The following is a 27,025-nucleotide window of genomic DNA, read 5'->3' on the forward strand; positions in this document are numbered from 1 at the left end:
TTAACAAATACTAAATTAAAAAATAGTAGTTAGTGTAGACCTTAAAACTTTAATGATAAGTGCTGTGTAGTAACTGAATAGTAAATAAGCTCCAATCTCTACATGGCATTAGATAAACCATTGTAAACTGACTGTGCATAATGGACTATTTGGGATGATTTAAAAATACATTGCATTTTGTCTCTACAGCTGTGGTTAAATGATCATATGCACTGTCATATTACACAGCGTAAAACTGTATTATTTGCCTTTAAACAGTGCATGTTGAGTGGACTCTTTCTGTGTTTTAGCGCGTTATATTCAAAGTGACGTGACGCTCCTCGGAGTCTGCGCCAATGCCAGCGGAGGGGGGCGTCTCCAACTATTTTGTTACAAACACGAATCCGGAGTAAGAAGTCTTTTTCCTGGGTATGTAACAGCTGTTTAAACTAAATATTGTTATCGTTTTGGTTGCATTTGTACACGATCGGCGTCCATTTCGTGTCAAGTGTGTTTCTGTGCATTACGGTGCCTTAAATGAATTGGAGGGAGGTTTTTCACGTCGTAAACACCAGCACAGCTCGGACGCGTAAAAGGCTAAATGTTGGTTGTTAACGATGTATTTATCGGTACATTTTGCAAGCATCTCGCTGTGTGGGAGTGTAAAAATGTGCTTTGAGGCCATGTGTGGTGTTAGTGTGGACGGGTGCATGTAACGCTGCTTGTTTGGTCAATGTAGGGGGAGGGAGAGTTGTTGTAGTGAGAGACAGGTTAGACATTTTACTCCCCGCTAAAGGGGTAAACAAAGAATATGTACCGAAAAGCGCACATGTGCACACCAAAACGACGGGATTTGCGGGTGTTTTGTCAGTGTTTCGGGGTCGGGGAGGTTGGCGTGGCTCCGCGGCGCCTTTGCGTAGCCACAGTTCCGTTCGGTTTGACTTTGGCATTGTTTAGTAAGGGCAACTGGATCCGCTCTTTACAGCACGAATAGATGCTCTTAAAGCGCCCAGTGTATTGATTCCTCGCGACAACAAAGCGACATGTTCAGTCTACTCGGTTTAAGTGTTTTTGGTGGCGTTATTTGGATGTACGGAGGGGGTAGAGTAGAGCCCACGTCGAAGGGAGCAGTTGGCGCTAGCTCCTCCTCGCCGTTTGTCCGGAGCAGTGGGTTTTCCTGCCCGCACTGCGTTGTCTCGTGTTTTTTTGCAATAAACAAGGTTCAAAAGCTGTCAAACGCTCGTATGCGATGTGTTAAAACGAAACGACAGCCTGTGTGTGCAAGGAGCGGGGCTTGAATTGAGGGATACCCGTCGAAGAAAGCGCAGGAGACGGCTGCCGTGCGTCGCAGCTGTCGGTCGCTGCTGATTCTTGAGCCTGGTTCTCCGAGGAGGAATCCCGGGCTGTCTCTGCACAGCTCCGCCTGTCGTGGGCGAGGGTTTATTTTGGAAGTTCCACCTTTTCTGGATTTGTAATAAAGACTCTGTCAAATGATTGGCTGCTGTGTGTTCAAATGGGCGTAGCAAACGCGTAAAGCACGAAGATGCTCGGTGTCACGTGTCACCAAACTCCAGGAAGTAGGCAACATGGAGAGAATGCATTGCAGAGATGTAAAATGTGACATGTTCATTTATTTCTCAGAGTGCAATATCATTCAGCGCAAGATATGATTCATGTACTGCACTCTTTTCTATAGTTTTTATTCTCAGTGATCATTTTTGTTTGTCTGGAGACAATTTCTCAAACTGTGATACTTCTAAATCTAAATCAAACTGGTCGGCATGGGGCAGCGCATTGAAGAGGAAAGTCTTTCAATAAATACATACATTTCATCTGTTTTATTGCCTATCCAGTTTTGCTTATGGTACTCAAATGAGCCATTAAACGGCCTCCTTCCACTAAAATAGAGAATGGTGACAGGTTATTCTGCTGTAAATTGACTTTTGCTTTAGTTAAACTGATTTCATAATTTCACACTTAAATGTAGCAGTCGTTGAGTTTGCCTGTCTGGTCTATCGTAAAAGGATCAATTAAAATTTAGAGTGCAATGCGATTTTATCTGTGAATCAGTATTTTTTACCATCATGCATGTTCCAATATAGTGACAGAAGTTGTATGAATGTCTAATAGATCCCCAACAGGGACGTGTCTGCATCCAGTGTTTTCTGATGATGAAAGCACACTCACTCACTCAGCCACGGTCGCGCTTCAACTCAAAATGGGTGTGCGGGACTACTGTGGGATTATGGATTGATTGACAGCTCAAGTAACCAATCAGCATCCATTCATCCTCCTTCTAACTTAAATCAACCAATAGACGTATAGGATGGGCGGGGCCTGAGCGGAGAACACGCCCCTACAGCTAACCGAACGGAGATTGTTTTCCTCTGTCGAAGAAGGTCTTCACTTCACAGCCCACCGCTTCAAATGTTTATTTAATAAATCTCTAATCTCTCCGAACTTTTTCAACCTGCGTCGCGGTTTCCTTTTTGGGCATCCATCCGCAGACTGGATTGTTACCGACGGTTAATTTACTAACTTCAGTTTTTGCCATTTAGGAGAGGGGTGAGTTCACAAGAATTCATTCAGTAATCAAACAGATCTAATGACTAATCTGAGGCTGTATTTTCTAAATATGTTGCCGGTCATTACATTGTTGTCAGTGTTGCGAATTTTCACATGAAATGAGCAGAGTTGGGTCATAACAGTGTTTGCAGATCGGCTGTTCAGCTGCAGTGTTAGCCTTTAGCTGCAGCGCTAGCCTTTAGCTGCATGTGCTTCGAAGCTAACCGTGGCACTGCTTGTTGTTTACATTAGCTAGCGCTTAGCACACAACCTACTGCCGCTTCTGGCAAAACTGGCTGCAAAAACTTATAAAACTGTTTACAAATGTGCGTTCAACTGGAATATAAAATGACGCAGATAAGAAACACCAGTCTTGTATAACTGTTAGATAAAATGTATGTGGTTACATTTGTGACATGTTCGCCGCGGCTTCAGCACGCTCAATGGCGGCGGGGAATCACTACGCTACCTCGAGGTCGGAGCTTGTGCTAGGCCTCGGAGAAAATCTATCCTTTAATGTACCGCTTAAGACGAGTTAAATGTGTTGTATGCGGTTACTTTAACACAGAAACAACTTAAACAATCTCGGTGTGCATTTTGAAAGCACTGGCGCTAGTTTGATTGTTGCTGTTGCAGTTCGGAGCGACCGTTTATCACCCGCACGTTGCTTCACTGTCAGAAGCTAAACACGAACTGCCGAACGTTGGTATTTCGGATTGATTTTGAGTAACTTTGCTCGATCTGGCGCTTGGACATCCCCACTAGGTTTTTGGTGTAGTTAAAGTCATTGATTGAGCGGCTTAGTGGTGGCTGGTGTCGTGAGGAAGTTGTGAATGGCGAAGGGAGCTCCTCAGCACCTGTTTGTTGAGGTGATGACGTAAGGTTGCTATAGATTTCATTGGTTGCAGCTTCTACGTTCAGCCCTCTTCTGTCAGCTGTGTTTGAGTTTTACAGAGCGAAGAAACATTTACGGACTGCACTGTATTTTCTCCCTTATCTTAATATTAAATGTATATGCAACCGTGCTGTTATTTTATTTTATTTGAGCAACATGTATTCATACTCCAAAAGAATAAGTATGCAATGCAAGTCAATCATGCAAAACAAGCATTTTCATAGATCTAAAATAAAGAAATTTGTGTATATTAATACAATATTGAGGTTTAATTTTTGTTTCTAAGTCTAATACTAGAACGCCCATACAGTCAAGAAAAGGATGATTACAATAATCAATGTAATAATTTCATAATAAAGAAATATTTGACTCTTTGGCTGTATCAATAATACTTTTTAATTCTTGGATTTTTTTTTTCACAATGTAATGTATCACAAGTCTCTTTGCTTATATTTATTGTTTTGAGAACTACATAGACCATGATCCTTTGCTCCATTTCAGTGCAGATGAAGAAAAAACTGTTATTGAGCACCTTTAAACCTTAACTGTTTGGAGTATGGCCGAAACAAAGGCTTGTTAAAGCATTTTAAAAGGAAAAAGTATCATTCACACTTTTGTTAATCTTCACAAATTATCACAATAAATATCGTACCATGAGATGCATACTGTGAAAATATCGTACTGAGAGATTTGGATATCGTTACATCCCTTCAAATTATGGACAGTAGTTAATAAAGCTCTTGTCTCTCCTTGTCACAGGTCTGACAGTTCTCATGAGTATGAGTTCATAATGAAGAGGCGATTGGAGGATCAGGACACAGTTTTTGCGTCCCAGCAGAGGCGCCTTGCTGGTAACGCCGAGGCCTTCCAGCATCGCACCCTTGCCCCGGCTCCACCCGCTCCTGCTGTTTATGAGGCAGTGTCCGAAAACATGCAGCCCACAGCCGGAGTGCAGTACTCCGTCCCACAAGGATACCAGGTAACCATGGTGTTTGTGTCATATGTTTTATATAGTAATAATAATGCATTAGATTTATATAGTACCTTTCAAGTTGCTATTTTGATTTGATTGAGATATACATCTTCCTGTACTTAAGCGCTCTTGTGTTTTTTTTGTTCCAGGTGCCCACAGTGGCTCAGAATAGTGGAGGACATGGGCACGCCCCCAGCCCCGCGGTGCACAGCGGGTCTCACCACCACAGCCCCGCAGTCCAGTCTCATGGCCCGGCTCTGATCTCTGGGCACAGCCATCCGACCGCTCCCCCCCAGGCATCGGTGCAGGGCCAGCAGCAGTTTCAGAGGCTCAAGGTCAGTCTGACGTGTGTGTGGGCAGATGGCATCCTCTCTATATCACTTTTACAGTTTTGTTTGATTTTATAGAGCTATTATGTTTATTGTGAGGGAAGAGAACAAACATTGGATGATTGTGCAGAGCTCAATATTCTCATGAAAAGCATTGTGACCTCACAGCAATATGTTTTGGGTTCAATTCAAGCTGGTGGGGTTATGTGTGCATATTCTCCCTGTGTCAAGTTAGGGCTGTCAGAAAATCAATACCCAGATACTAATCAATAATTAAAGTACTATCAAAACTACATACTCATAAGAGCCAGTATCAACACTGAGAAAAGTGTTGATACATTACGTTGTATGGATTATTATGGTTTTGAAAAACTGGTATTTTGGTGTATTGGAGTATTAAGCCTTTTCTTTAGTATCAAAATTGAGTTTGAAGTTTTTGTTTTATAACTATATAATCTGATACAGTCCCTTGCACCTAGAACTTAGTTAGATAATTGTGTATGTGTGTATAATTAATTTAAGTGATGATGTGATAATCCAACTATTTTTATTCTTTCAAAGGTGGAAGATGCTTTGTCCTACTTGGATCAAGTGAAGCTGCAGTTTGGAAACCAGCCTCAGGTCTACAATGACTTTCTGGACATAATGAAAGAGTTCAAGTCTCAAAGGTATCAAAGATTTAAAGTTAGATTATTCTACTTTTGTCTTCTAATTAAAAGGCTGAAGAAATAAACTATTTTAATCTGAGCAAATCACAAAGGCAGTTTTTGAAGTACCATAATTTCCTCTACAAACAACAATTCAATTAAATTTTATTTTTCACAATGGTCAATGTAATGCAGTGGTTCTCAAATAATGGGGCGCGCCCCACTATTTGAGGTGAGATACCAGGGAGGGGGGGGGGGGTATAACACTGTAGTACTGTACACAGTGCGTACGCAGCGCACACAGCAAAGAGCAGGAGAGAGCGAACAGATCGGGGGCATGATAGAAAATAATTGAGAAGCACTGATGTAATGTAAGGCACATACATACACACATGTAGCATATACACATGCACATCTACACACTCAGTGTTTACATACTACATACAGAAGTGTATATTGTACACATATATCTGTTTACATGTGCATGACCGTATAAAAATGACCCTGTGAAAAACATGGAACCCCAAGAAGCTGTACAAGCTTATGGAATGGGGTCCATCACAGAACCAAAACAAAATATCCTTGTCTATCTATGTCTTATTCCGCATTAAAAAGCAAAAACCCTGTAGTTTTGATCTGTACAAATTGTATTAGACTAAAATGTAATTTTTGTATCAGTTTGTCAGTTTTGTCAATTCTTCTAGATTTAGTAAAGAATTATTTTATTAAAACATTAAACACAAATTGGATCACAATCAGAACAACTCTATGTACATATTTTTCCCAAATTGTTCAGCTCTACTAAAAAGCTCAAATGGTCTAGTATTACCATTAAAGACTTCTGTTATTTGTGTTTGTTCTCAGTATTGACACCCCAGGGGTCATCAGCAGAGTGTCCCAGCTGTTTAAGGGCCACCCTGACCTCATCATGGGCTTCAACACATTTCTGCCACCCGGATACAAGATCGAAGTTCAGACCAATGACCTGGTTAATGTGACCACACCGGGACAGATCCACCACATCACACCGCATGGTATCTCAGTCCAAAACATCCCCATCACCGGGGCAACCGCACAGCACCCAGCCCCCCACCCGCCCACCGCTACAACTGCCGCTGCACCTGTACTCACCCAGACCACTCCTGCCAAGATCAGCAAGGTGAGCAGAGGGTCACAGAGTTTAAAGAGAGGGCATTATGCAAAATTGATTTTTGAGGTTTTATGTCATCCATGTGTACTGTATTTGTATGTTTGAGTACTCTAGCTTTCTCCCAGGCCCTATCTGAACCCTCCTTATAGTTAGCTGTAAGATTCTGTTCAATGCCCAGCCCATAAGCCATGCTCAAGCACGGGGCATTTTTCATAAATATACAAAAGCGAATGCACGCAGATTGTGTTGTGATAGCACTCTGAAGGGAGAGTGACTTGGCACAAGAAGCAAAAGGTGGGAGATGTGGAGCGTCAAAACATCTTAATACGTTGTTATGGAGAATATAGCATTTTTAACACAGTAAAAGGTAACATGGCGATCTAAATCTGTTATGTGTTACCAATTAATAGCCCTGCTTTAAACAAAATGACTAGGGCTTAACAAATTTGGAGAAATATCAGTTACTATTCAATTCATGATTTGTTTTTTTTGTAGCATTCTGTTCAAAGTTCACATTTTAGAGAAGCATAAATAGTTTAGAGAAGACTGAAAACTGAGCTGCTAAATTGATACAATAACCCCAAGCAGTTCCAAACTTGTTGGAAACATGTTTGTACAGAGTTAGCAGGTTTAAACTAAAAGACATGATCATTTCTTGTTTGCAAAGGAAAGTACGTTAGCTTAATAATTGCAGTACTTGCGATTGGTAAGGGCCAAAACTTAACTTTCACAATAATATTTTTATTAGTTGTATGAAGGTTTAAACTGTCAGAAAAAATCCATTTCTCGTATGTAAATGGTCTCTGTGTTTTGAATGGAATTTTCAGTGTTGTTGGCATAGGTATTCTGATTTAGAACTTTCTGTATTTTTGTATTTTTCTTCTCAACCTTTTTGCACAAACTGCCACTTAACTGATGTAAAACTATGATAATATTTGCCACCGGTACTATCCTACCAAACCAAATCATAATTAGAAAAACCTGAAAACCTGTCATATGCACTGAATATTTTAACGTGTTTGGAAAAAAAAAAAAAGCTTTAAGTATCCTCAAATCGAATGTGTCTCTGCCTTTTTTACAGCCTCTTCAGCCACAGGTGTTGACTCCCAGCAGTCAGAGCAATCCGTCCATCCCAGCCTACAGCTCCCCCCGCAGCCCACCCATGCAACTGCACACTCCCTTGAGCGGGACTCCCACCGGCCCCCCCCTACAGAACAACCAACCCGTGGAGTTCAATCACGCCATCAACTACGTCAACAAGATAAAGAACCGCTTCCAGGGACAGCCCGACATATACAAAGCCTTCCTGGAGATCCTTCACACTTACCAGGTCAGTGATACTAAAGGCATTTGCCTGAACAGAACTAGTTCATTTTAAGCTGGTTTAAGTGGTCCAAAGTATTGTCGCGATACTAACTCTATTTCGATACTAAGGAATAGACTCGATGCCAATTCAGATTCTAATACCGCAATGTTAAAAATAAACACTCTTTGTTTAGACAATAGAATGTGATTTTCATTAAATGGTAGTGCTTTCTTTTATATTACCATGTGGTGTTATATCTACACTCACCTAAAGGATTATTAGGAACACCTGGTCAATTTCTCCTTAATGCAATTATCTAATCAACCAATCACATGGCAGTTGCTTCAATGCATTTAGGGGTGTGGTCCTGGTCAAGACAATCTCCTGAACTCCAAACTGAATGTCAGAATGGGAAAGAAAGGTGATTTAAGCAATTTTGAGCGTGGCATGGTTGTTGGTGCCAGATTGGCCGGTCTCAGTATTTCACAATCTGCTCAGTTACTGGGATTTTCACGCACAACCATTTCTAGGGTTTACAAAGAATGGTGTGAAAAGGGAAAAACATCCAGTATGCAGCAGTCCTGTGGACGAAAATTCCTTGTTGATGCTAGAGGTCAGAGGAGAATGGGCCGAGTGATTCAAGCTGATAGAAGAGCAACGTTGACTGAAATAACCACTTGTTACAACCGAGAAATGCAGCAAAGCATTTGTGAAGCCACAACACGCACAACCTTGAGGCCGATGGGCTACAACAGCAGAAGACCCCACCGGGTACCACTCATCTCCGCTACAATTTGCACGAGCTCACCAAAATTGGACAGTTGAAGACTGGAAAAATGTTGCCTGGTCTGATGAGTCTCGATTTCTGTTGAGACATTCAAATGGTAGAGTCAGAATTTGACGTAAACAGAATGACAACATGGATCCATCATGCCTTGTTACCATTGTGCAGGCTGGTGGTGGTGGTGTAAAGGTGTGGGGGATGTTTTCTTGGCACACTTTAGGTCCCTTAGTGCCAATTGGGCATCGTTTAAATGCCACGGGCTACCTGAACATTGTTTCTGACCATGTCCATCCCTTCATGACCACCATGTACCCATCCTCTGATGTCTACTTCCAGCAGGATAATGCACCATGTCATCAAGATCGAATCATTTCAAATTGGTTTCTTCAACATGACAATGAGTTCACTGTACTACAATGGCCCCACAGTCACCAGATCTCAACCCAATAGAGCATCTTTGGGATGTGGTGGAACGGGAGCTTCGTGCCCTGGATGTGCATCCCACAAATCTCCATCAACTGCAAGATGCTCCTATCAATATGGGCCAAGATTTCTAAAGAATGCTTTCAGCACCTTGTTGAATCAATGCCATGTAGAATTAAGGCAGTTCTGAAGGAGAAAGGGGGTCAAACACCATATTAGTATGGTGTTCCTATTAATCCTTCAGGTGAGTGTATAATTCCTCAGTTGTTCATGTAGGTCCCATAGTGTCTATGGGGTCTTATATTTGTTGTGATACAGTTCAAGATAATTCAAATCTTGTCAGGAAAATAATAATCTCTTGAATTCAGAAAATACATTTTTGACCAGTGACTGTGACTTTTTTTAGTGTTGATACCTACTCAAATGAGTATCTAGTTTCGATGATAGTTTTAGCATCGATTAGTATCAAATTTGACAAACCCTTGTCTAAAGTTATTCCTCCCTTACCTTATGCATTCAGAGCATCCTAATTATTCACAGTAATGAGTTTATAAGTGCTTTTCACAACTTTTGGAGACCAGGGTGTAGTTTTGCCCTGGCAGTAAAGCTAACAACAAATAGCATGGTAACATGCACTTCCTGATTATCAGACAAATACAACTAAACCGTTCCTGGATTTTAAGAATGCTCTTGATCTATAGCAGACCTCGTATAAGACCAAATGGTAAAATTAAATAAACTACTATGATTTTTGTTTTGAAAATGGTTTTAAAAAATTGCGCTTTTATAGAGATTGTGATATCGAAAGTCAAATATCAAGCATTTTCATTGATACTGAAATTGAATTTGAAATGTTTGCATCATGACAACAACTTTTCAAATATTTTCCCACTCCAGCGTTACAAGTTCTGACCTTAGTGCGTTCCAGTTATCTTGTATGTAAACAATATGACTAATGCTAAACCGAAGGCTAAAGAAATATATACGTCAAAGTAACCTCTCTAACAAGTTAAATGACAGAATATTGTCAGATTTAACCTGTATCAAATGTATACCCCATTTATGTGGTGGTTAATCTCAGATACAGTTCTTAGAGTGATTACATTGTTGTAATAGGCAACAGTTTAACTCAAGTGAAGTGGGAGTCCTCCGGTCACCTTCCAGTTCACAAGTAGGAATTGCCAGTTCGAGCAGTGTTCCAGGGTATTTTTTCAAGTCGGAGGTGGGAAAGATCCCAGTTACCAGTTGCCTGAAATGCACAATAATACTAGATACTAAAATACATAGTTTGACTTATTTTAAAATGCAGAAACAGACCACTTTGAAGACCAAAATGCATAAGAGCTTTACATTAGTTAACATTCCAATTTTAATGTTGTAATTTCTTATCTTTCATCACTTTCTCTCCACAGAAGGAGCAGCGTAATGCTAAAGAGGCTGGTGGTAACTACACCCCCGCACTGACGGAGCAGGAGGTTTATGCTCAGGTGGCTCGACTCTTTAAAAATCAGGAGGATTTGCTTTCGGAGTTTGGACAGTTCCTCCCTGACGCCAACAGCTCAGTGGTGAGTGGAGATTACTTGTCCCTGGAATATTTGTGTTCCCATGCTGACTGGGTCTGTAGCCGATTAATCAGTCAATAGAGTCTTAGTCGACCAGAACTTGTATCATTCTACTATTTCCCGGATTATACGTTGCTCTGGAGTGTAAGTCGCACCAGCCAAAAAATGAGTAATGATGAAGAAAAAAACATACTGGTTTGTTAACGTAATACTTTAACAGTTAATCAGATAAATAAAGCATAAAATACAAGTGAACAAGTTTGCTCTCATCTCACTCCAAATAGCTAAATCCTTTGAATTCTTTATCCTTTGTGTCGCTTCTGAACAACTCTGCCAAAAGTTTTGGGTTTTTTTTTTGTAAAAAAGAACATGAAACTCATTCATAAATTTAATTAAAGTTTTTTGTTGGAATACATCCTTCATTCATGCTGGTTTCAATAATCCTCTAGAAAAAGTCCTTTGTCTCTAAGCTTTACCAAACACTGCCGAATTTCCAATGATTGTGAAGTTTTATGCATTTCTGCAATCAAATTGTGTTTATTACTGTTGTGTACTTACATTAACATGTCCATACATGTTCTTTGTTTCCTGGTTTAATTGTTTTTGCTGTGGTAATGCTCTGTGCTGTCAGTAGATGGCAAATTCCACCAGATCAGAGTATATTGAGCACTGAAGCTGTGAAATTATGTCTATTTTTTATTAAGACTTTATTTTAAGTTTGAAATCATGAAATTTTAGAGCAAAGGTACTCAAGGGCATGTTTAAAGGCCTAAAAAAATATAAATAAGGCATTATATTTGTTCTTTAAGATGATTTCAATGAAACCAGAGGGACCAAGATCAGAAAGAAATTAGATTATGCTGGATCGGATACTAATTCGATTTGAGTGCATTTTTAACCGCAAACACTGAATGAAAATCTTTGAATCGTTGTTATTTAAAAAGACTCATTTTCAGAAATCTACTCCACTACAGCCAAAGTTATTGGCAATTCCCTTGACAGTCCTTTATGTCTACTCTATATGTGTCCTTTTAACAGCTGTTGAATAAGACCACTGCTGAAAAGGCTGATTCAGTTCGTAATGACCATGGAGGAACTGCCAAGAAACTGCAGCTCAACAACAAGCAGAGGCCCAATCAAAATGGCTGCCAGATCCGCCGGCATCCCTCTACAGGCACTGCTCCTCCTGTCAAGGTTCGGACAGTCTCTCCATTGTGCTTAAAGTGCATTAGGGTTGTCAAAATTAATGAAAATCATGAATTAACCTTTCCTGAATAGCTTTGGAATGATCTTGAGCTGTATCAGAACACGTATAAGACAGATAAGACTAGTATACACCCATGGACCACTATGGAACCTACTGCACACGGAGGGATTACACAGATATAAGGCCACATGGGAATATAAAGAAAGTACTACCATTTAATGTTGAAAATCTCATTCTTGTCAAAATTGTGTTTTTTATCTTTGTAGTATGGAGTATCAAGTCTATCATAATACTGAATTCAAATTTGAAATTTTATTATTGACTTATAAGTGACCCTTTATTTTGGATGGAATATTGTGTATTGATGGTGTATTTGTTTTTAGCACTAATTTCTGTGATTTAAATTTGTTTGTTTTTTTTTCAAATTTCTCATTTAATACAGTTATTGCATTATTAGCTGAAGTAGTATCTGCTGGACTGCAATGACTTCAAGGATTTCACAATCTAACCAAAATCTCTATAATATTTAGAACTGTTGTCTAATCATTGTACCTTGTATTCTTTCCTTTGTTATGTTGGTTTTGCTACAGAAGAAGCCTAAGTTACTGTCTTTAAAAGAGACCCCAGTGGGAGACGCTGGAAAACATGGAGTCGGCACCGAGTCTCTGTTTTTTGAGAAGGTGAGGAAGGGATCAAGGAATGAATTGGTGTTTATTTACATAAAAATAAATATGTACATGATATGAATACACATATCTTTACATACCTTAAAACAAAATCTATCAAAAAGGTGTAGGCTGAAGATACAGCTTATAATGCTACTGTGGATATTTAAAAATACAAACATTATGCAATTTTGACAGTTAAATTCTGTTACGAATGATATAGGCTGGCACTCTGTCTACTCACCCATTCTTAATTGTCTTTTTTTTCCTCAACTTGTTGATGTGAATGTTTGTACAATGTCGATTAGTACATAAATAAATAACTGTTTCAGATGGGATTTGAGGATCAGGATTCAAATTGAACAGTAACTAGTCCAATGAGGTTCATCTAATCTTCCTTTAATTTATTTTAATGAAATCTTTTTTTAGACTAATGTTTAGTTTGTTTTCATACCTCACATTTTGGACTGCTCACTAGCACCAGAGTGCTCACTAGCGCTCTTCCACAGACTGGTCACGTGATGTTGCTGTGATGGTAACATCACGTGACCAGTCTGAGATAAACAAACTAAACCTTGGTCTGAAAAAAAAATCATTAAAATAGATGCACAGTGTACTTCAATGCAAATTATGACCAAGCATAACATGTTTTATCGTTCATAAATGGAGCTGCAAATAACGATTATCCAGTAGTCGACAAATGAGTGAACTCTTTTTCCATTACTCTATTAGTTAACCTAAATTTACAATAAAAATAATTGTTTTTCAAAACACATTTTAACCAAATCAAGGTCAAAATATGGTGACTGAAGACTTCTAAAAGTGTGTTATTGAGGGAAATCAGAAATTGTTTGTTCTTTTTTGTCTGTCTTCTCTAGATAATGATTCTGATTATCAAAATATGACTAGTATTATTTTTACTCTCGATTAGTTACGATTAGTCAATTTATTGTTGCAGCTCGATACATAAATGCAGGTCCATTTCAGGACCTGCATGTAGCTTTTTCAGTAAACTCCACACTCTTCTCGAGGGCAAATTTAATATTATAATTTCCTGTCATTAATATTCTGTTGTTTTGCCCCAGGTGCGGAAAGCCTTGCGAAGTGCAGAGGCCTACGATAACTTCCTGCGCTGTTTGGTCATTTTTAATCAAGAGGTGATTTCCAGAGCCGAACTCGTGCAACTGGTGCTACCGTTTTTAGGGTGAGGATTTGAATTTATTTACTGCATATTTATAAATGGTGAGACGATATTCAAATCCCATGAGACAAAACACAAGATTGGGAAGACGGATTATAAATACATAGCAGACACAAGGACAATGTATCACACCTGTGGATCATTATATTAGACATCTTAAATCACAATATTCATCTAAAACAACTTAATAAAAGAAACAAGTCCGCTGACTTTTGTGTTAGAAAACTGCAGTGCCTAGTTCTGTCACGATAACACATTTTAAAGTATATATTATAGACAATAAACAATAATATTGAAACTAATTTTCTGCCACTGACACAATAAGACTTAAGTAGAATTATTTCCAAAAAACTATTCTAAATGTACAATATGGTTTAGAGCACAAACTGCAATAAATAAACTGAATAATCAAACACTTCAGTAAGTAGTTTGTATTTATAATGAGTCAATGAGTTATTTATTCAACCCTCTCAAACCTATGGGGAATTCTACCAAAAGAAATATTCCCCATGATGAATATTAACCCCCAAAAATTATTGTTCATCATAACACATTTTCTATGAATTATCAGTAATAATATTGGCTGCACACCCGTTACTTTATTTGCACTCTTCAAATTCAAATATAATGTAACCTAAATTATCAGTCAACAGATCATTAACAACTAAAATAAATCTTGTAGCTTTTTTCAAGATCTTGTCCCATCCTTATTTCCTGATATATATCATTACTTAAATGTTGTTGTTTTTTTACATTATAAATAACAAGTATATTTTTTCAGTCCATATTCAGTTTATTTTTTGCTCTCTTCAAAGTCTAACATAATGCAGTCTATAAACTGGTTACAAATTCCAACTGAAATAAATCTTGTAGCAATTTCCAAGATCTTATCCCATGTGTTTATGTCTTTTTTTTTAAACAGGAAATTTCCGGAGCTGTTTAACTGGTTCAAGAACTTCCTGGGATACAGAGAAATGTCCCATATTGAGACGTATCCAAAGGAGCGGGCGACTGAGGGCATCGCCATGGAGATCGACTATGCTTCCTGCAAAAGACTTGGCTCCAGTTACAGGGCTCTTCCCAAAAGTTACCAACAGCCCAAGTGCACTGGCCGCACCCCCCTGTGTAAAGAGGTGAGGTCAAATTATCTTATATTAAAGGCGCTGTACCTGATTTTTAGTGTCCTGAAGTTCATTTTAAGTTATTCCTCATTTACCTTATGCATTCTGAGCATCCTAATTATTCACTGCAATGAGTTTACAGCATAAGCACTTTTCACAACTCTGCTGTGACGGTAAAGCAAACGACAACTATCATGTCAGCCACACACTCCTTGATTATTGGACAATAAAATGTTTTATAATTACATGCAGACTCTACACAGCTGACCTATTTTGACATCAAGGGCTGCTTACGATAAATCTGTACTGGGGCAAGACAGATTCTTGAATGGGAAAGTGCTGGGTGTACACACCTTGCCTAGTATGAATGTGGTGTGTGAGTGTGTTGGTGGTGGTTTTAGGGGCCGATGGCACAGATTGGCAGCCCTGCTTCCATCAGTCTGCCCCATGGCAGCTCTGGCTACAATAGTTACTTACCAACAACAAGTGTAGAGTGCCTTGAGTGTTTTGAAAGGCTCTATATAAATCTAATGATGCTTTTTAAATTATTAATTCATGTAATAAAGGTAATAATGTATTAATAAAGCAATCAGTTTGTTCTGACAGTACTAATACTCACTTATGTATTATGACTCCACAATACTGGTTTTGAGCTTTCAATCTGTGTGCTCAGATTTGAAAGCTGTCTCAGATGTATAAGACCAACAACATCAGATATATTATTGATTGTGTTGTGGTTTGTGTTGTGCAGGTGCTGAATGATACCTGGGTGTCTTTTCCTTCTTGGTCCGAAGACTCCACATTTGTTACTTCCAAGAAAACTCAGTACGAGGAGCATATCTACAGATGTGAAGACGAGCGCTTTGAGGTCAGTTTTGCTAGCCATATAACCACATATAACTGATACTAAAACTCGCATCCAAATTACTACTACTACTACTACTACTGCTGAAGTATTGATATTGAAAAAAAAATATACATTACCTTTATTTAAATAGTGTTAAAATAGTCTATGTCAGAACTAGTATAAGACCATATAGTAAGAATTCTATGATTGCAGATTTGTTGACCTGGTTTATGGTTAATATCTCTGTAATTCCTGGGCCTATCCACATGAAGTGCAAATAAACAAAAGTGAAATAATATTTTCCACGATAGCTTCAGCTGTTATTCAACCACAAAGACACAATTGTTGTCAGTTAAAAGGACTTTATATATATATATCTTCATATTTTGAGGGTTTTTTTCCCACCATTTAAAAGGTATTGTTACCTTTTGTTGTTAGTTACTATGGCAACAGTCCTACTTTGTCGTAAATCTGAAACCCATGGATAGGCTCACTTTCCTCCTTTGGAAATTATGACACTCAATTCTTGAACATGAACACAACCTATCCATGGCTTTCAGAACGAACATGATAATTAGGATTGTTACCATATTGACAAATAATTAGAAACTAAATATTATTTTTTGAATGGTTAATGCTGGAATGTTGGGTCGAGAGGGCGGTCTGCTGCGATTGTCATTTGAAGTGATGACGTTTAGGAACGTCAGATTAGGGTTAGGAAAACATTTTTGGTTAGTTACTGTGTTAGCAGAAGCCTTATCAGCTTACGCCATAAAATAAAACATAAAAAATATTACAATACCATGGTGACCAGAGTGTGATAACTTCCATCCTTGTGGACCAGACTGTCTAGCTACCCCTTTGAATGGGGAAAAAACCCTCAGAAAGTTGCATGTAACAGGAAGTTGAAACTTAAAGATCACACAAAATATAAAAGTTCCTCATGTTTATCTGTTTTGCCCTCATTTAGCTGGATGTGGTTTTGGAGACGAACCTGGCCACGATCCGCGTTCTGGAAACTGTGCAGAGGAAGCTGTCTCGGATGTCGGCCGAGGAGCAGGCGAAGTTCAGGCTGGATAACTCTCTGGGAGGATCGTCGGAGGTCATCCACAGAAAGGCCATTCAGAGGATATACGGAGACAAAGCCGCAGACATCATCGACGGACTCAAGAAGAACCCAGCAGTGTCTGTGCCCATCGTCTTAAAGAGGTTTGTGCCGGTGATTTAAGTCGTTTTTACACTCCTCCTTTTTAGAGCGTTTTTTTATTTTGATATTAGAGACAATACAAACAATAAAAGACATTAGACATTTTGTCTTTAGGAAAGAGAGAGTGCATATGTCAAGGTTTGAAGGGGTGACGAGACCGTAAGAATGGCATCTTCTTTTTTTCATATATGGGAGTGTGTGTGTGTGTGTGTGTGTGTATGTGTGGGTAGATAAGTAATAAAAGAGAAAAAGAAAACTAAAGAAATATAACTGAAAGGGTGGAATATTTAGAAAGAAGAGAAAAGAGAATTTTGTGAGCTTCCAATTTTTTATTTATTTATTTTTATTTTCAAATATATTCCCTTTTCTCCTTGCTTCCCTCTCTTTCCGTTGCCCCTTTGTTAGTTTTTTTGCTAGATAGGGTCAGCTAAGGGCAGTTGGCCTTCTTCCTGGTCGCACCTTGACCCTGAGGGAGTTGCTGATCAGGTACTTGATTATGAGGCAACCCTCTGACCCCAGCTGTCTTACTCTTGTTTTGTCCAAATGTAGCCCTCAAGTGTGTCAGATTTGAAAGAAATATCGATTTTGATTGAAATTTCCCCTGGCTTTGTTCACATGCACACCAAAATCTGATTATAATCTGATTTATGAACCTTTAAGACTATTTAAATGGCATGTAAACTGCACAATCACTTTGCATTTTAAAAGTCTTTCTAACTCACAAAATAAACATTTACATGCAAAAACATCAGTAGGTTTCTGGTGGAGGGTCAGTTACCAGGAAAATAGTATAGGTTTTTAATGGAATGTTCCACAGCATGCTAGAAAAAAAAATCATAGTGGTATTATCTTTTTGGACAGTTTTTCTACTACAGAAATCGCAGCTTTTGAAAATCAGAATTATTCAAATTGAAATCTCAATTTGATTGTGACATTATCAATTTGTCCTCTTTCCCTCAGGTTAAAGACGAAGGAGGAGGAGTGGCGGGAAGCACAGAGAGGTTTTAATAAGATCTGGAGGGAACAGAACGAAAAGTATTACCTCAAATCTCTGGACCATCAAGGAATCAACTTTAAACAGAACGACACCAAAGTGCTGCGCTCCAAGTCCCTGCTCAATGAGATCGAGAGCATCTACGACGAGGTGGGGCTTAATACTCTATCTCTAGCATACACACATGTTTTTAGATTGTCTGAAAGCAGGAACATTTTCAGGAATTTGTGATCAATAAGGGGGTCCATGGTCCTGTTTCAGTGTTTGATTTTCATCAAACAGGTGAGCATGAGTAACTGAAACTATTGGCTAATCTAGGCTAAACTTGTGACTGCAATGTTAGAGGGACTTGTTTTACTGTCAAATCATCTCACCTGTTGTAGTTCCAGCTAAGTCAGTTCTTTAATGTGAGCTTTGTTTTATCACAGTCTGACCATAAAGTCTTAATTTGAGTAACAGAGCAGAATTCTAGAGGAAATGTATGTGTCTCTAACCTCCAAGAGCACAGCATACATACAGCTCCTTTAATGATTACTTATAAAATGTTATTAATCTTTTCAGCGGCAAGAACAGGCTTCAGAGGAGAACGCGTCGCCCCCTACTGGCCCTCACCTGACACTGTCCTACGAAGACCACCAAATCCTGGAAGACGCTGCTTCGCTAATCATCCACCACGTCAAACGCCAAACCAGCATCAACAAAGAAGACAAGTACAAAATCAAACAGGTCATTTACCACTTCATGCCCGATATGCTCTTCGCACAGCGGGGGGAGCTCTCCGACGTCGAGGAGGAAGAGGAGGAGGAGGACATGGATCTGGAAGAAGGCTCCAAAAAACAAAATGGAGTCTCTGGAAGCGGTAGTCCGTCAAAATCCAAGCTGCTATTCAACAACACAGCCGCGCAGAAGTTGAAATCGTGCGACGACGGCTATAATCTGTTCTACGTCAACAATAATTGGTACATTTTCCTGCGGTTGCACCAGACGCTGTGTTCAAGGCTCCTTAAGTTGTACAGTCAAGCGGAGAGGCAGATCGAGGAGGAGGTGAGAGAGAGGGATTGGGAGCGAGAAGTTCTGGGACTGAAGAAGGAGAAGAACGACAATCCTGCGATCCAACTCAGACTGAAGGAGCCCAGTGAGTACAAACAGTCTTCAGATCGGAATATATGGAAAACTGGGATACAGGGATTGGAAAAGGGAGAATGAAATGGCGTAATTGTTGTTATAATGTTTAGATAAAATAATCAAATTAATAAGGGGAAATAGATGTAAAAGTTTCATCACAAAAAAATCACAAATCCAAACTATACATTAAAAAAATTCAAATACATGGCCTAATTTTATTACAAGTAATTTATTACGTTTCTAAGGAGTATTAACCACTAACACATAACTTTTAGATCACTGTGTTACCTTTTATTGTTTTGAAAATGCTTTATTCGCCAAAAACAACATATTTTACATTTTTTACAAGTTTGCGAGATTAAGAGTTTAGAGAGATAAGACCACTTCAGGCACAAGTACTCACATGGTTGCTTCAGTAAGGGCATCAGACTTTAATAAATAAATAAAGTCATGCTAAGGAGTAAAGCCCAAAGGCAAATTTTTGTTATTGATGCAAAACTGGTTACAAATATGCAAATAATATCATGGGAAGTCAACCATTTCTGCATAAAGGGAGTCAAGAAGCGGAACATGTCACAATCATCCGTGTTGACTTTGGACACATTCACTGCTTTGTAGACCTGTCACAATAATTACTGTATCGATTTATCATTATCAATATGTTATATAATGTGTGGAGATTTTTGTTATTTTAGATGTCATGCAATAAGATTTGAGTTGTAGAGGGTTGAATAAGTCACTCTTGGCTATTGGTACACTCTGCTGTTTATTGCAGCTCATGTGTTTTATGAAACTATTACTAAATTGTTTACTGGGATTATCTTGCATTATGTAAATCTTAATCAGGGGAATAAAGTAGTTTCAATATTATTGTTTATCGCAATATTTTACTTTAGTGATATATCGCGCTTCAGAATTTGTTACCGTGACAGGTCTACTGCTTTCTACACTGTATATAATGTGTTTTTGGAAGATTCTATCATTTTAAAATATTTTTCATACACATAATTAGAACATTGAGTATATCTCCAAAACAACCCTTGCAATATTATCAGTTTTACAATAGATCTTCCAGCTGTACCACAAACATAATTTCTACGTTGTCCTGAAGTACGGTATTCTTGTGTTGTTCTTACAGTGGACATTGAGGTAGAGGATTACTACTCAGCCTTTCTGGAGATGGTGAGGAACCTTCTGGATGGAAACATGGATGCGTCTCAGTACGAGGACTCTCTGAGGGAGATGTTCACGATCCATGCCTACACGGCCTTCACCATGGACAAGCTCATACAGAGCATCGTACGGCAGGTAGGGCGGATTACTACGGATACAACTGATTAAAGGCATGTGAAGGAGTAAATGTGAGATCAATTCCCGGGTGGACCGTGCCCTTCTGTGTGGAGTTTGCATGTTGTTCCTGAGTCTGGGTGGGTTTCTTGTGGGCGCCCTTGTTACCCCCATGTACAATAGCTCGGATCCTCCAGCTTAAGTCATGGTAATCACTGTATCGACTTATCATTCAATATATGAAAGCCGGAACAATATTTTTGGGGGTCAATATTTATCGTGTGCACATGTCTTTCCAATACTGGGAAATTTTTTTGGTTATTTTTTTGGCTATAAAATAAGATTTAAACCGTAAAAGGTTGAACTAATAACTTCTGTGACTCATTACAGATGCAAACTAAGTACTAGTGTTTCATACTGCTGTTTATTTATTGCAGCTCATGATTATTTTAACAATATTGTAGGTTTAAAATAGTTTTTGTGGTATAAATCTGCTCTGGGTTTTTGTGTCAGTGGCATAAATTAGTTGCAGTATTATCAGTTAAAGTCTATATTTACTTCAGCAATATATCAAACATCAAAATGTGTTATTGTGATGGCGCCACTCCAACTAATCCTGGCCAAGACTCAAGATCTGGAGATGGGATGGGGAAGCCGATGGTGCAGGTTGGCAGCCTCTCCTGTGTCAGTGGTGATAAGCTACTAATGTTCCACAGCAGCCCTGGGAACAGGAGACTGAGTATGGAGTGAATGAATAACGGCCTGTAAAGCACTTTATTATTATTTATTTTCCTTTTTTTTTATTTTGCAGTTTTATGTGTCATTTACAGAGCCCAAAATAATGGGAGTTCTTCTCTGATTGCATAATTGAGATGATAGGGATGCTTAGAAAAGTGAGGTTTGGACAGTTCCAATGTATTTAAAATGAACTAGGTTATTTAGTAACTCCCTTCTTTTTCTTGTCTTTGCAGCTGCAGCACATAGTGAGTGATGAGATCTGTGTTCAAGTGACCGACTTGTATTTATCTGAGAGCTCAAACTCTGCAACTGGAGGAGGCCTGTCCACACAGACCACTAGGGGCGCTGCTGAGTCCCTGTACCAGAGGAAAGCAGAGCAGATCATGTCCGATGAAAACTGCTTCAAGGTAACCCACTGGGGCTTTTTAGTCTAATCTAGTGTTGTCACGATACGATATTTGTACATAGACTGAATGCTGTTTGTTTGCACTTGAAAGCATTGGTTGGAACAGCGAAATTAAACTCAATAGTGAAAATCAGCTAACTTTAAGTTAGCTATGCAGCTATTTTAGTGAAGCGTCTGTCACCTTGTTGCCATGGAAACGTTATTGCTTTCCCATGAATATTCCACAGCACAGCATCATATGTTGTTATCTCTATGGAGTAAAGCAGGTGACAGTGGTGCTAAGTGGTGAAGTTACAGGTTAGATTTGTGGAAAGGAGAGCTATAGTGAAAAATAGTGACCTAAATGTTTTCCTCATCTAATTTTTAATAGAATTACAGTTAAACGTACTTTCTTTATTTCAGGTGATGTTCTTGAGGAGCAGAGGTCAGGTGCAGCTCACTGTGGAGCTTTTGGACACAGAAGAGGAGACGTCTGACGAGCCCATGGAAGCAGAGGTACCAAAATCATATCTTTACATAAGGCATTGCTCTAGGGGCACAGCTAACAATTATTATATTCGTAGTTAACTAGTCAGTAATTATTTGTACGTTTAGTCAATCTGTCAAATGATTATTTCTATTGTACATTACAAATCAAAGTCTAATATGGAAGAAATATTTTTTATTTAATAATGCCCCCTTCTTTATAAACTTTCTTCATTATGAATCAAGTCTTGGTTCTTGTTTTATTAAAGATAACTCATGTGTAGTTATCACAGTGTGTTCCCTTATATTCATGTTAACATAAATTAACCTCAGTGTTTCTGTTTCTTTAGCGTTGGTCTGATTACGTTGGTCGATATTTGAACCCAGACTCCACAACTCCAGAGCTGAGAGAGCACCTCGCACAGAAACCAGTGTTTTTGCCCAGGTCAGTTCCTCATTTAAGCTGTGTTTTTATATACATCTTGTTTTTTAACTGGTAATTAGAATATTGTAGCGTTCTCATGTGAGGAAACACCACGAAGTTCTTCTGTTTGTTTATTTTCTGAACACAAGGGCTGCAGTAGGCCGTAACCCACACCAAAACAAGAACAAAAGAAGCCCAAAAGAACAACAGCAGTCTCAATTCAGCAGATCCACTCTTAAAAGAATGGTACCTGACAACTTGTCGCCATAGCAACCAAGTATCATATACAAAATCGGTTACATGACAAAACCTAAACAGTTACAAAAACAACCTAAGATGTCAACCCTGAACTAAACACAACATATCAGATCATTACAAAATTACAGTTTTAAAGCTTAAAATGAAATAAAAAGCACTGAGCACAGGAATACATTGAAACATTTTTTAATTCAAAACTAATCTACAAGTACATTTCTTTTCTTTGGATCATCAATAGCTGTCCCCAAACTGAAAGGTAGCGGTCCGTTTATGTACGAAGTTAAGTAAAATAAATCTTATCAAAAAATTTAAGGTCAAGATGAAATTTTGGATTTCAAAATACATATATTCTCCTTTTACAATTTGTGCTATGCTAGTTATAGACACTGTACCTGATTTTTACAGTCTTAAAAAAAAACACATTGCAGAGCATCGTAATTATTCACTGCAAGTTTATAAGTGCTTTTAACAACTTTCAGAGACCAGAGTTTACAACAACTAGCATGCTAAGAGTGCACTTCCTGGTTCACGGACAATAAAACACTCAACAATCAGGCACATACTGCACACAGTGGTCTCATTCTTTGCTTTTACATTATCTGTACTCGGGCAAAACAGATTTTGCTCAAGAGTTTGCTTTTTTTTTTTTTTTTTGACAAAAATCAGGCACACCCCCCATAATGATATGCTTCATTTCTAATATTTGATTTGATTGTCATAGAAACCTGCGGCGGATCAGAAAGTATCAGAAAGGCCGCGAGCAGCTGGACAAAGAGGCGAGTGAAGGAGGGAAGAAGTCTCTGGAGAAAGAGAAGATGGAGTGCATGTTCAAACTCAACTCATACAAAATGGTTTATGTGTTCAAGTCTGAAGACTACATGTACCGCCGCACAGCACTGCTCCGGGCGCATCAGGTACTCACACACTCAGGCTGTTGAGTGGGTCTGAGACTGGAGAATGTGATGGTGTCATAGTCTCAGAGGGGGGCAAGAGTCACTTTATCCTATTCAATTCAATTTTATTCATATGACACATTTAAATGCAACTTAAGCTACCTAGAGCGCTTCCCACAAAAGTCAACAAAAACTAACATACAGATAATATGCTACATAAACAAATAACAATAAAATGCCAATAAAACACCAATAAGATGCCAATAAAACACCAAGATATCATGTCCAGCTAGAGTTAAAGCGTTGGGTTTTCAGTCTAGTCTTAAACTGCCATGAAATATTCAAAAGGTAAATTCACTAATGTTTAACCCGATTATTTCTATTAGTGATTAGACCCAAGAACGTATTATATTACAGCAACAACAATATTAATTTTGGCTGTCTTCATCTGTATTAAATATTATTGGCCTGTTGTGATGACACCTGAAACCCACCAATACAAGACACTAATTATTGCTGTGTTCACTGTGTATTAACTACTGCTACTGCACCTTTAAACTATCAGAGACAGTTCAGTATCTTTTACAAGTCATTTTACATCTTAAAGTAACAGTGTGTAACTTTTCTCGTGTTACTGTTTTGCCTGAAATATTCCTTGGTATAGCATTTCACTTTCACTATTAATCAATTACAGCCCACAAATACCTTGGAAAAGCATGCATTCTTACTGTGAGAAGGGTCGCCTCTCCACCGATCTGACATGTAACTTTCCCTGGAGGCATTATTTGCTTGATCTCCATGTACATAAATATGATTGTCCATAGGTGGAGGGTCTGCTCACTGCTTGTGTGGCTTATTGGTCCATTTTAAGTTAAACATAAGCTATAGGGGTAGTTTGAGCTATAGAAAGAAAGATTACCTCAAATCTTGTGTTTTACCTTAGTTCTATGTTATGCAAAAGCAAGATTTCAAGTTAATTTATTTATGTAGAACTGAACAATTTGAGAAAACTGTGATTGTTCTGACAAGCAATACAATAAGATTTGCAATTTATGTTTTAAAGTTCACGTTTTAAACACATCCAGAAGAATTGACAAAAAGACTGGAATATAAACTAACAAATACGAGACCTAAACTACGGGGTTTGCAGTTTTGATGCACAATAAGACCCCATGAAGACACAGGGAGGGCATCTGACACATATGGACATTTGAGAACATGTATGTGCTCAAGTCCTAATGTATCGTTTGTTTTATTCCCAGTCCCACGAGAGGGTGAGCACACGGCTACACACGCGCTTCCAGTCTTGGGTGGACTCTTGGGCGAAGGAGCACGTATCCCGAGACATGAACGCCGAAACGAACAAGTGGCTGATGGGAGAAGGACGCGATGGTCTGCTCCCCTGCACAACCAACCGACAACCCGAAATACTTCACTTTAGAAACATCAACAAGTACAGAGTCAAATACCACAACTCCCCCAGCAAGACCCCATAGTGCCCCCTAGAGATGAACGGACTCTGAATATGTGTACGGAGGGTATTAATGGTGTTTTTAAGCCACAGAGACATGGTAGGTTTAAGCTATATAACTACTGTGTTTGTTGCACTTAAGGGCGGCAGGATGATAGGATTTTACCAGCGTTTTTAGCTGGGCCCATCCCATTCACAGGGCCTTCACGGTGCCAAAACTTAGGAATGGTCCGAAAACGTAAACCTAAACTTGAGCAGAACCAGCCAAGCACTTGGAGCAACGTCTCTACAAATGAAACTATATGTATTAAAGAACACATATGCAAATTTGTGGCTTTAATTCTCTTTTAAACATGCTTTTGGTCATGTTGGGATAAGTATTTCACATTTTCTAACTTAAAACAATATCTGCAGCTCTGTTTCCGTGAGGTATTTGGGCACTGGAGCTCCCTCTGCTGTGAGCAATGGGAACTAACATTTAGAATCTAAACAACTAAGGTCCTTATTCTCTCTGAATGCTATGCTAATAGAGCCATGCATTCTTTGTGAACTCACTCTGACTGAGTCCAGTTTGTTCATGGGCTTAAAAACTGTATAGGAGAAGTCTAGAGTTTTATCTATGATGTAACTAAACTGGCAAAATGCAAACTTGGCATTTGTGAATGCTCGGAGAATACAAGTTAATGAGCCAAGCGTGAATGAAGCAAAAACAACATTTTAACATGGTCAATTTTGCATAATATGTGTTCTTTAATTGCAAGGAGAAGGAAAGAATGGTGCTTTTTGTATTTTAAAGCCATCCAAGTTGAAATCCAGTGGGTTTCTCGTCGTAAGTGATGTAGTGTTACGTATACGCAAAAAGAAAGACAAGTGCACTTATTTAGACAGAGGGAGATGTTTTATTATTGTTGGATTAAGAGGCAGCTCAACTCAACTCGTGGCTGGAGCTCAAATGGTTTATATATAAGAGGCATTCCTCCTGTTAAGGCCAAATCAATATGGAAAACCCGGGTTGCAGTATTGTCCAAAAACAATCAAAAATTCAAATATCAAGCCTCACACAGCACGGTCACGATGTAAAATTGTACAATGAATGTCAATGGGTTTTTGACATGTATTCAGTTTAAAGTGTTGTGTAAATAATATATATAGTGCTATAATTATTCTTATTATTATGATCCTGTCCGCCCTGGAGCGCAACCTTTTTAAATAAAGTTTAACAAGAAGAAAAAAAGAAAAAAAAACTTCACCCAAACCACACACCAGCTTTTACATTGAAAAACATTTTACAAAATTCTCACAGTCGTAAAAACTGGGAGGACATAGCATTGCGTGCCCCACATTTTGATGTAAATAGATTGTACATATGGTCCAGACTTTTTAAAATGACATTGTTGTGCTAGTAATACCTTCCGAGCTTAACTGTGGACAGATAAAGTTAGTATGTATATTTAAGACCTCATTTATAAAGTTTTTACCAAAGGGAGTTCTCAAAAATAGCTGTTTCCCCTTTGCGCGTTCCTGTCTTCTTTTTAATTTCTGTAGTAAAACTTGTGGCATGTGTGAAATATATCCAGGTTTTGTTTTTTTTATAAATACTACAACACGTTATTATTGCCTGAATGTGAAATTAGTTGAAAATATATATACTGAATGAATGCACTGCCCCTTTTTGACAATTAGCACTATTTAGCTCTGATTTGAAGAGCGGGTGCTTTTTCAAAATAAAAGTCTACAATGGTCTCACCTTGTAGCCGAAGCTTCCTTCAAAATAAAAGCCTGGATATATTTCTACTGCAGCCACCAACACCATATTTTTGATAATGGACACACAAGCATGTCTTTAGTCCCTTTATTTAGACATTATTTAAAGTAATAATAAAAATGACATTTGTAGCCTATCCCTGTGTGTTTTGCATTTGTTTTTGAAGAATTAAGCACCTAAACCCCACCCACAACTACATTTCAAATAGAGCTGCTAAACTGAGCAGTAGGGGGACGAGGAGGGGTGGGGTCTGGAGGACTAAAGGGAAGAATGAGGGGGGAGGAGGAGCGGGGTCTGGAGGACTAAAGGGGAGAGTGAGGGGGGAGGAGGGGCGGGGT

At 38.7% G+C, this 27,025-nt stretch overlaps 1 protein-coding gene across 4 annotated transcripts; it reads left to right on the plus strand.

Moving 5' to 3' along the window:
- Positions 1-331: 331 nt before the first annotated feature.
- sin3aa (SIN3 transcription regulator family member Aa) lies at positions 332-26,823 on the plus strand. 4 transcript variants are annotated; one of them, XM_055222656.1, is made up of 21 exons: positions 332-408; positions 4,199-4,418; positions 4,562-4,747; positions 5,303-5,409; positions 6,253-6,547; positions 7,620-7,868; positions 10,464-10,616; positions 11,652-11,807; positions 12,414-12,500; positions 13,571-13,689; positions 14,609-14,819; positions 15,559-15,675; positions 16,625-16,863; positions 17,822-18,005; positions 18,417-18,990; positions 20,119-20,288; positions 21,239-21,412; positions 21,814-21,906; positions 22,227-22,321; positions 23,280-23,472; positions 24,714-26,823. In XM_055222656.1, exons 2-21 carry the CDS (start codon positions 4,230-4,232, stop codon positions 24,945-24,947), a joined length of 3,825 nt encoding a protein of 1,274 aa, XP_055078631.1. In that variant the 5' UTR covers positions 332-408; positions 4,199-4,229; the 3' UTR covers positions 24,948-26,823. The 4 variants fall into 4 exon arrangements, with proteins under 4 accessions (XP_055078631.1, XP_033823561.1, XP_033823560.1 ...); XM_033967670.2 differs by having other exon boundaries at positions 352-408; positions 12,411-12,500; XM_033967669.2 differs by lacking the exon at positions 332-408 and adding an exon at positions 2,329-2,544 and having other exon boundaries at positions 12,411-12,500.
- Positions 26,824-27,025: the final 202 nt, after the last annotated feature.

The sequence above is a fragment of the Periophthalmus magnuspinnatus genome, chromosome 6 (assembly GCF_009829125.3).
Source record: "Periophthalmus magnuspinnatus isolate fPerMag1 chromosome 6, fPerMag1.2.pri, whole genome shotgun sequence".
In the NCBI taxonomy this organism is placed as follows: Eukaryota; Metazoa; Chordata; class Actinopteri; order Gobiiformes; family Gobiidae; genus Periophthalmus; species Periophthalmus magnuspinnatus.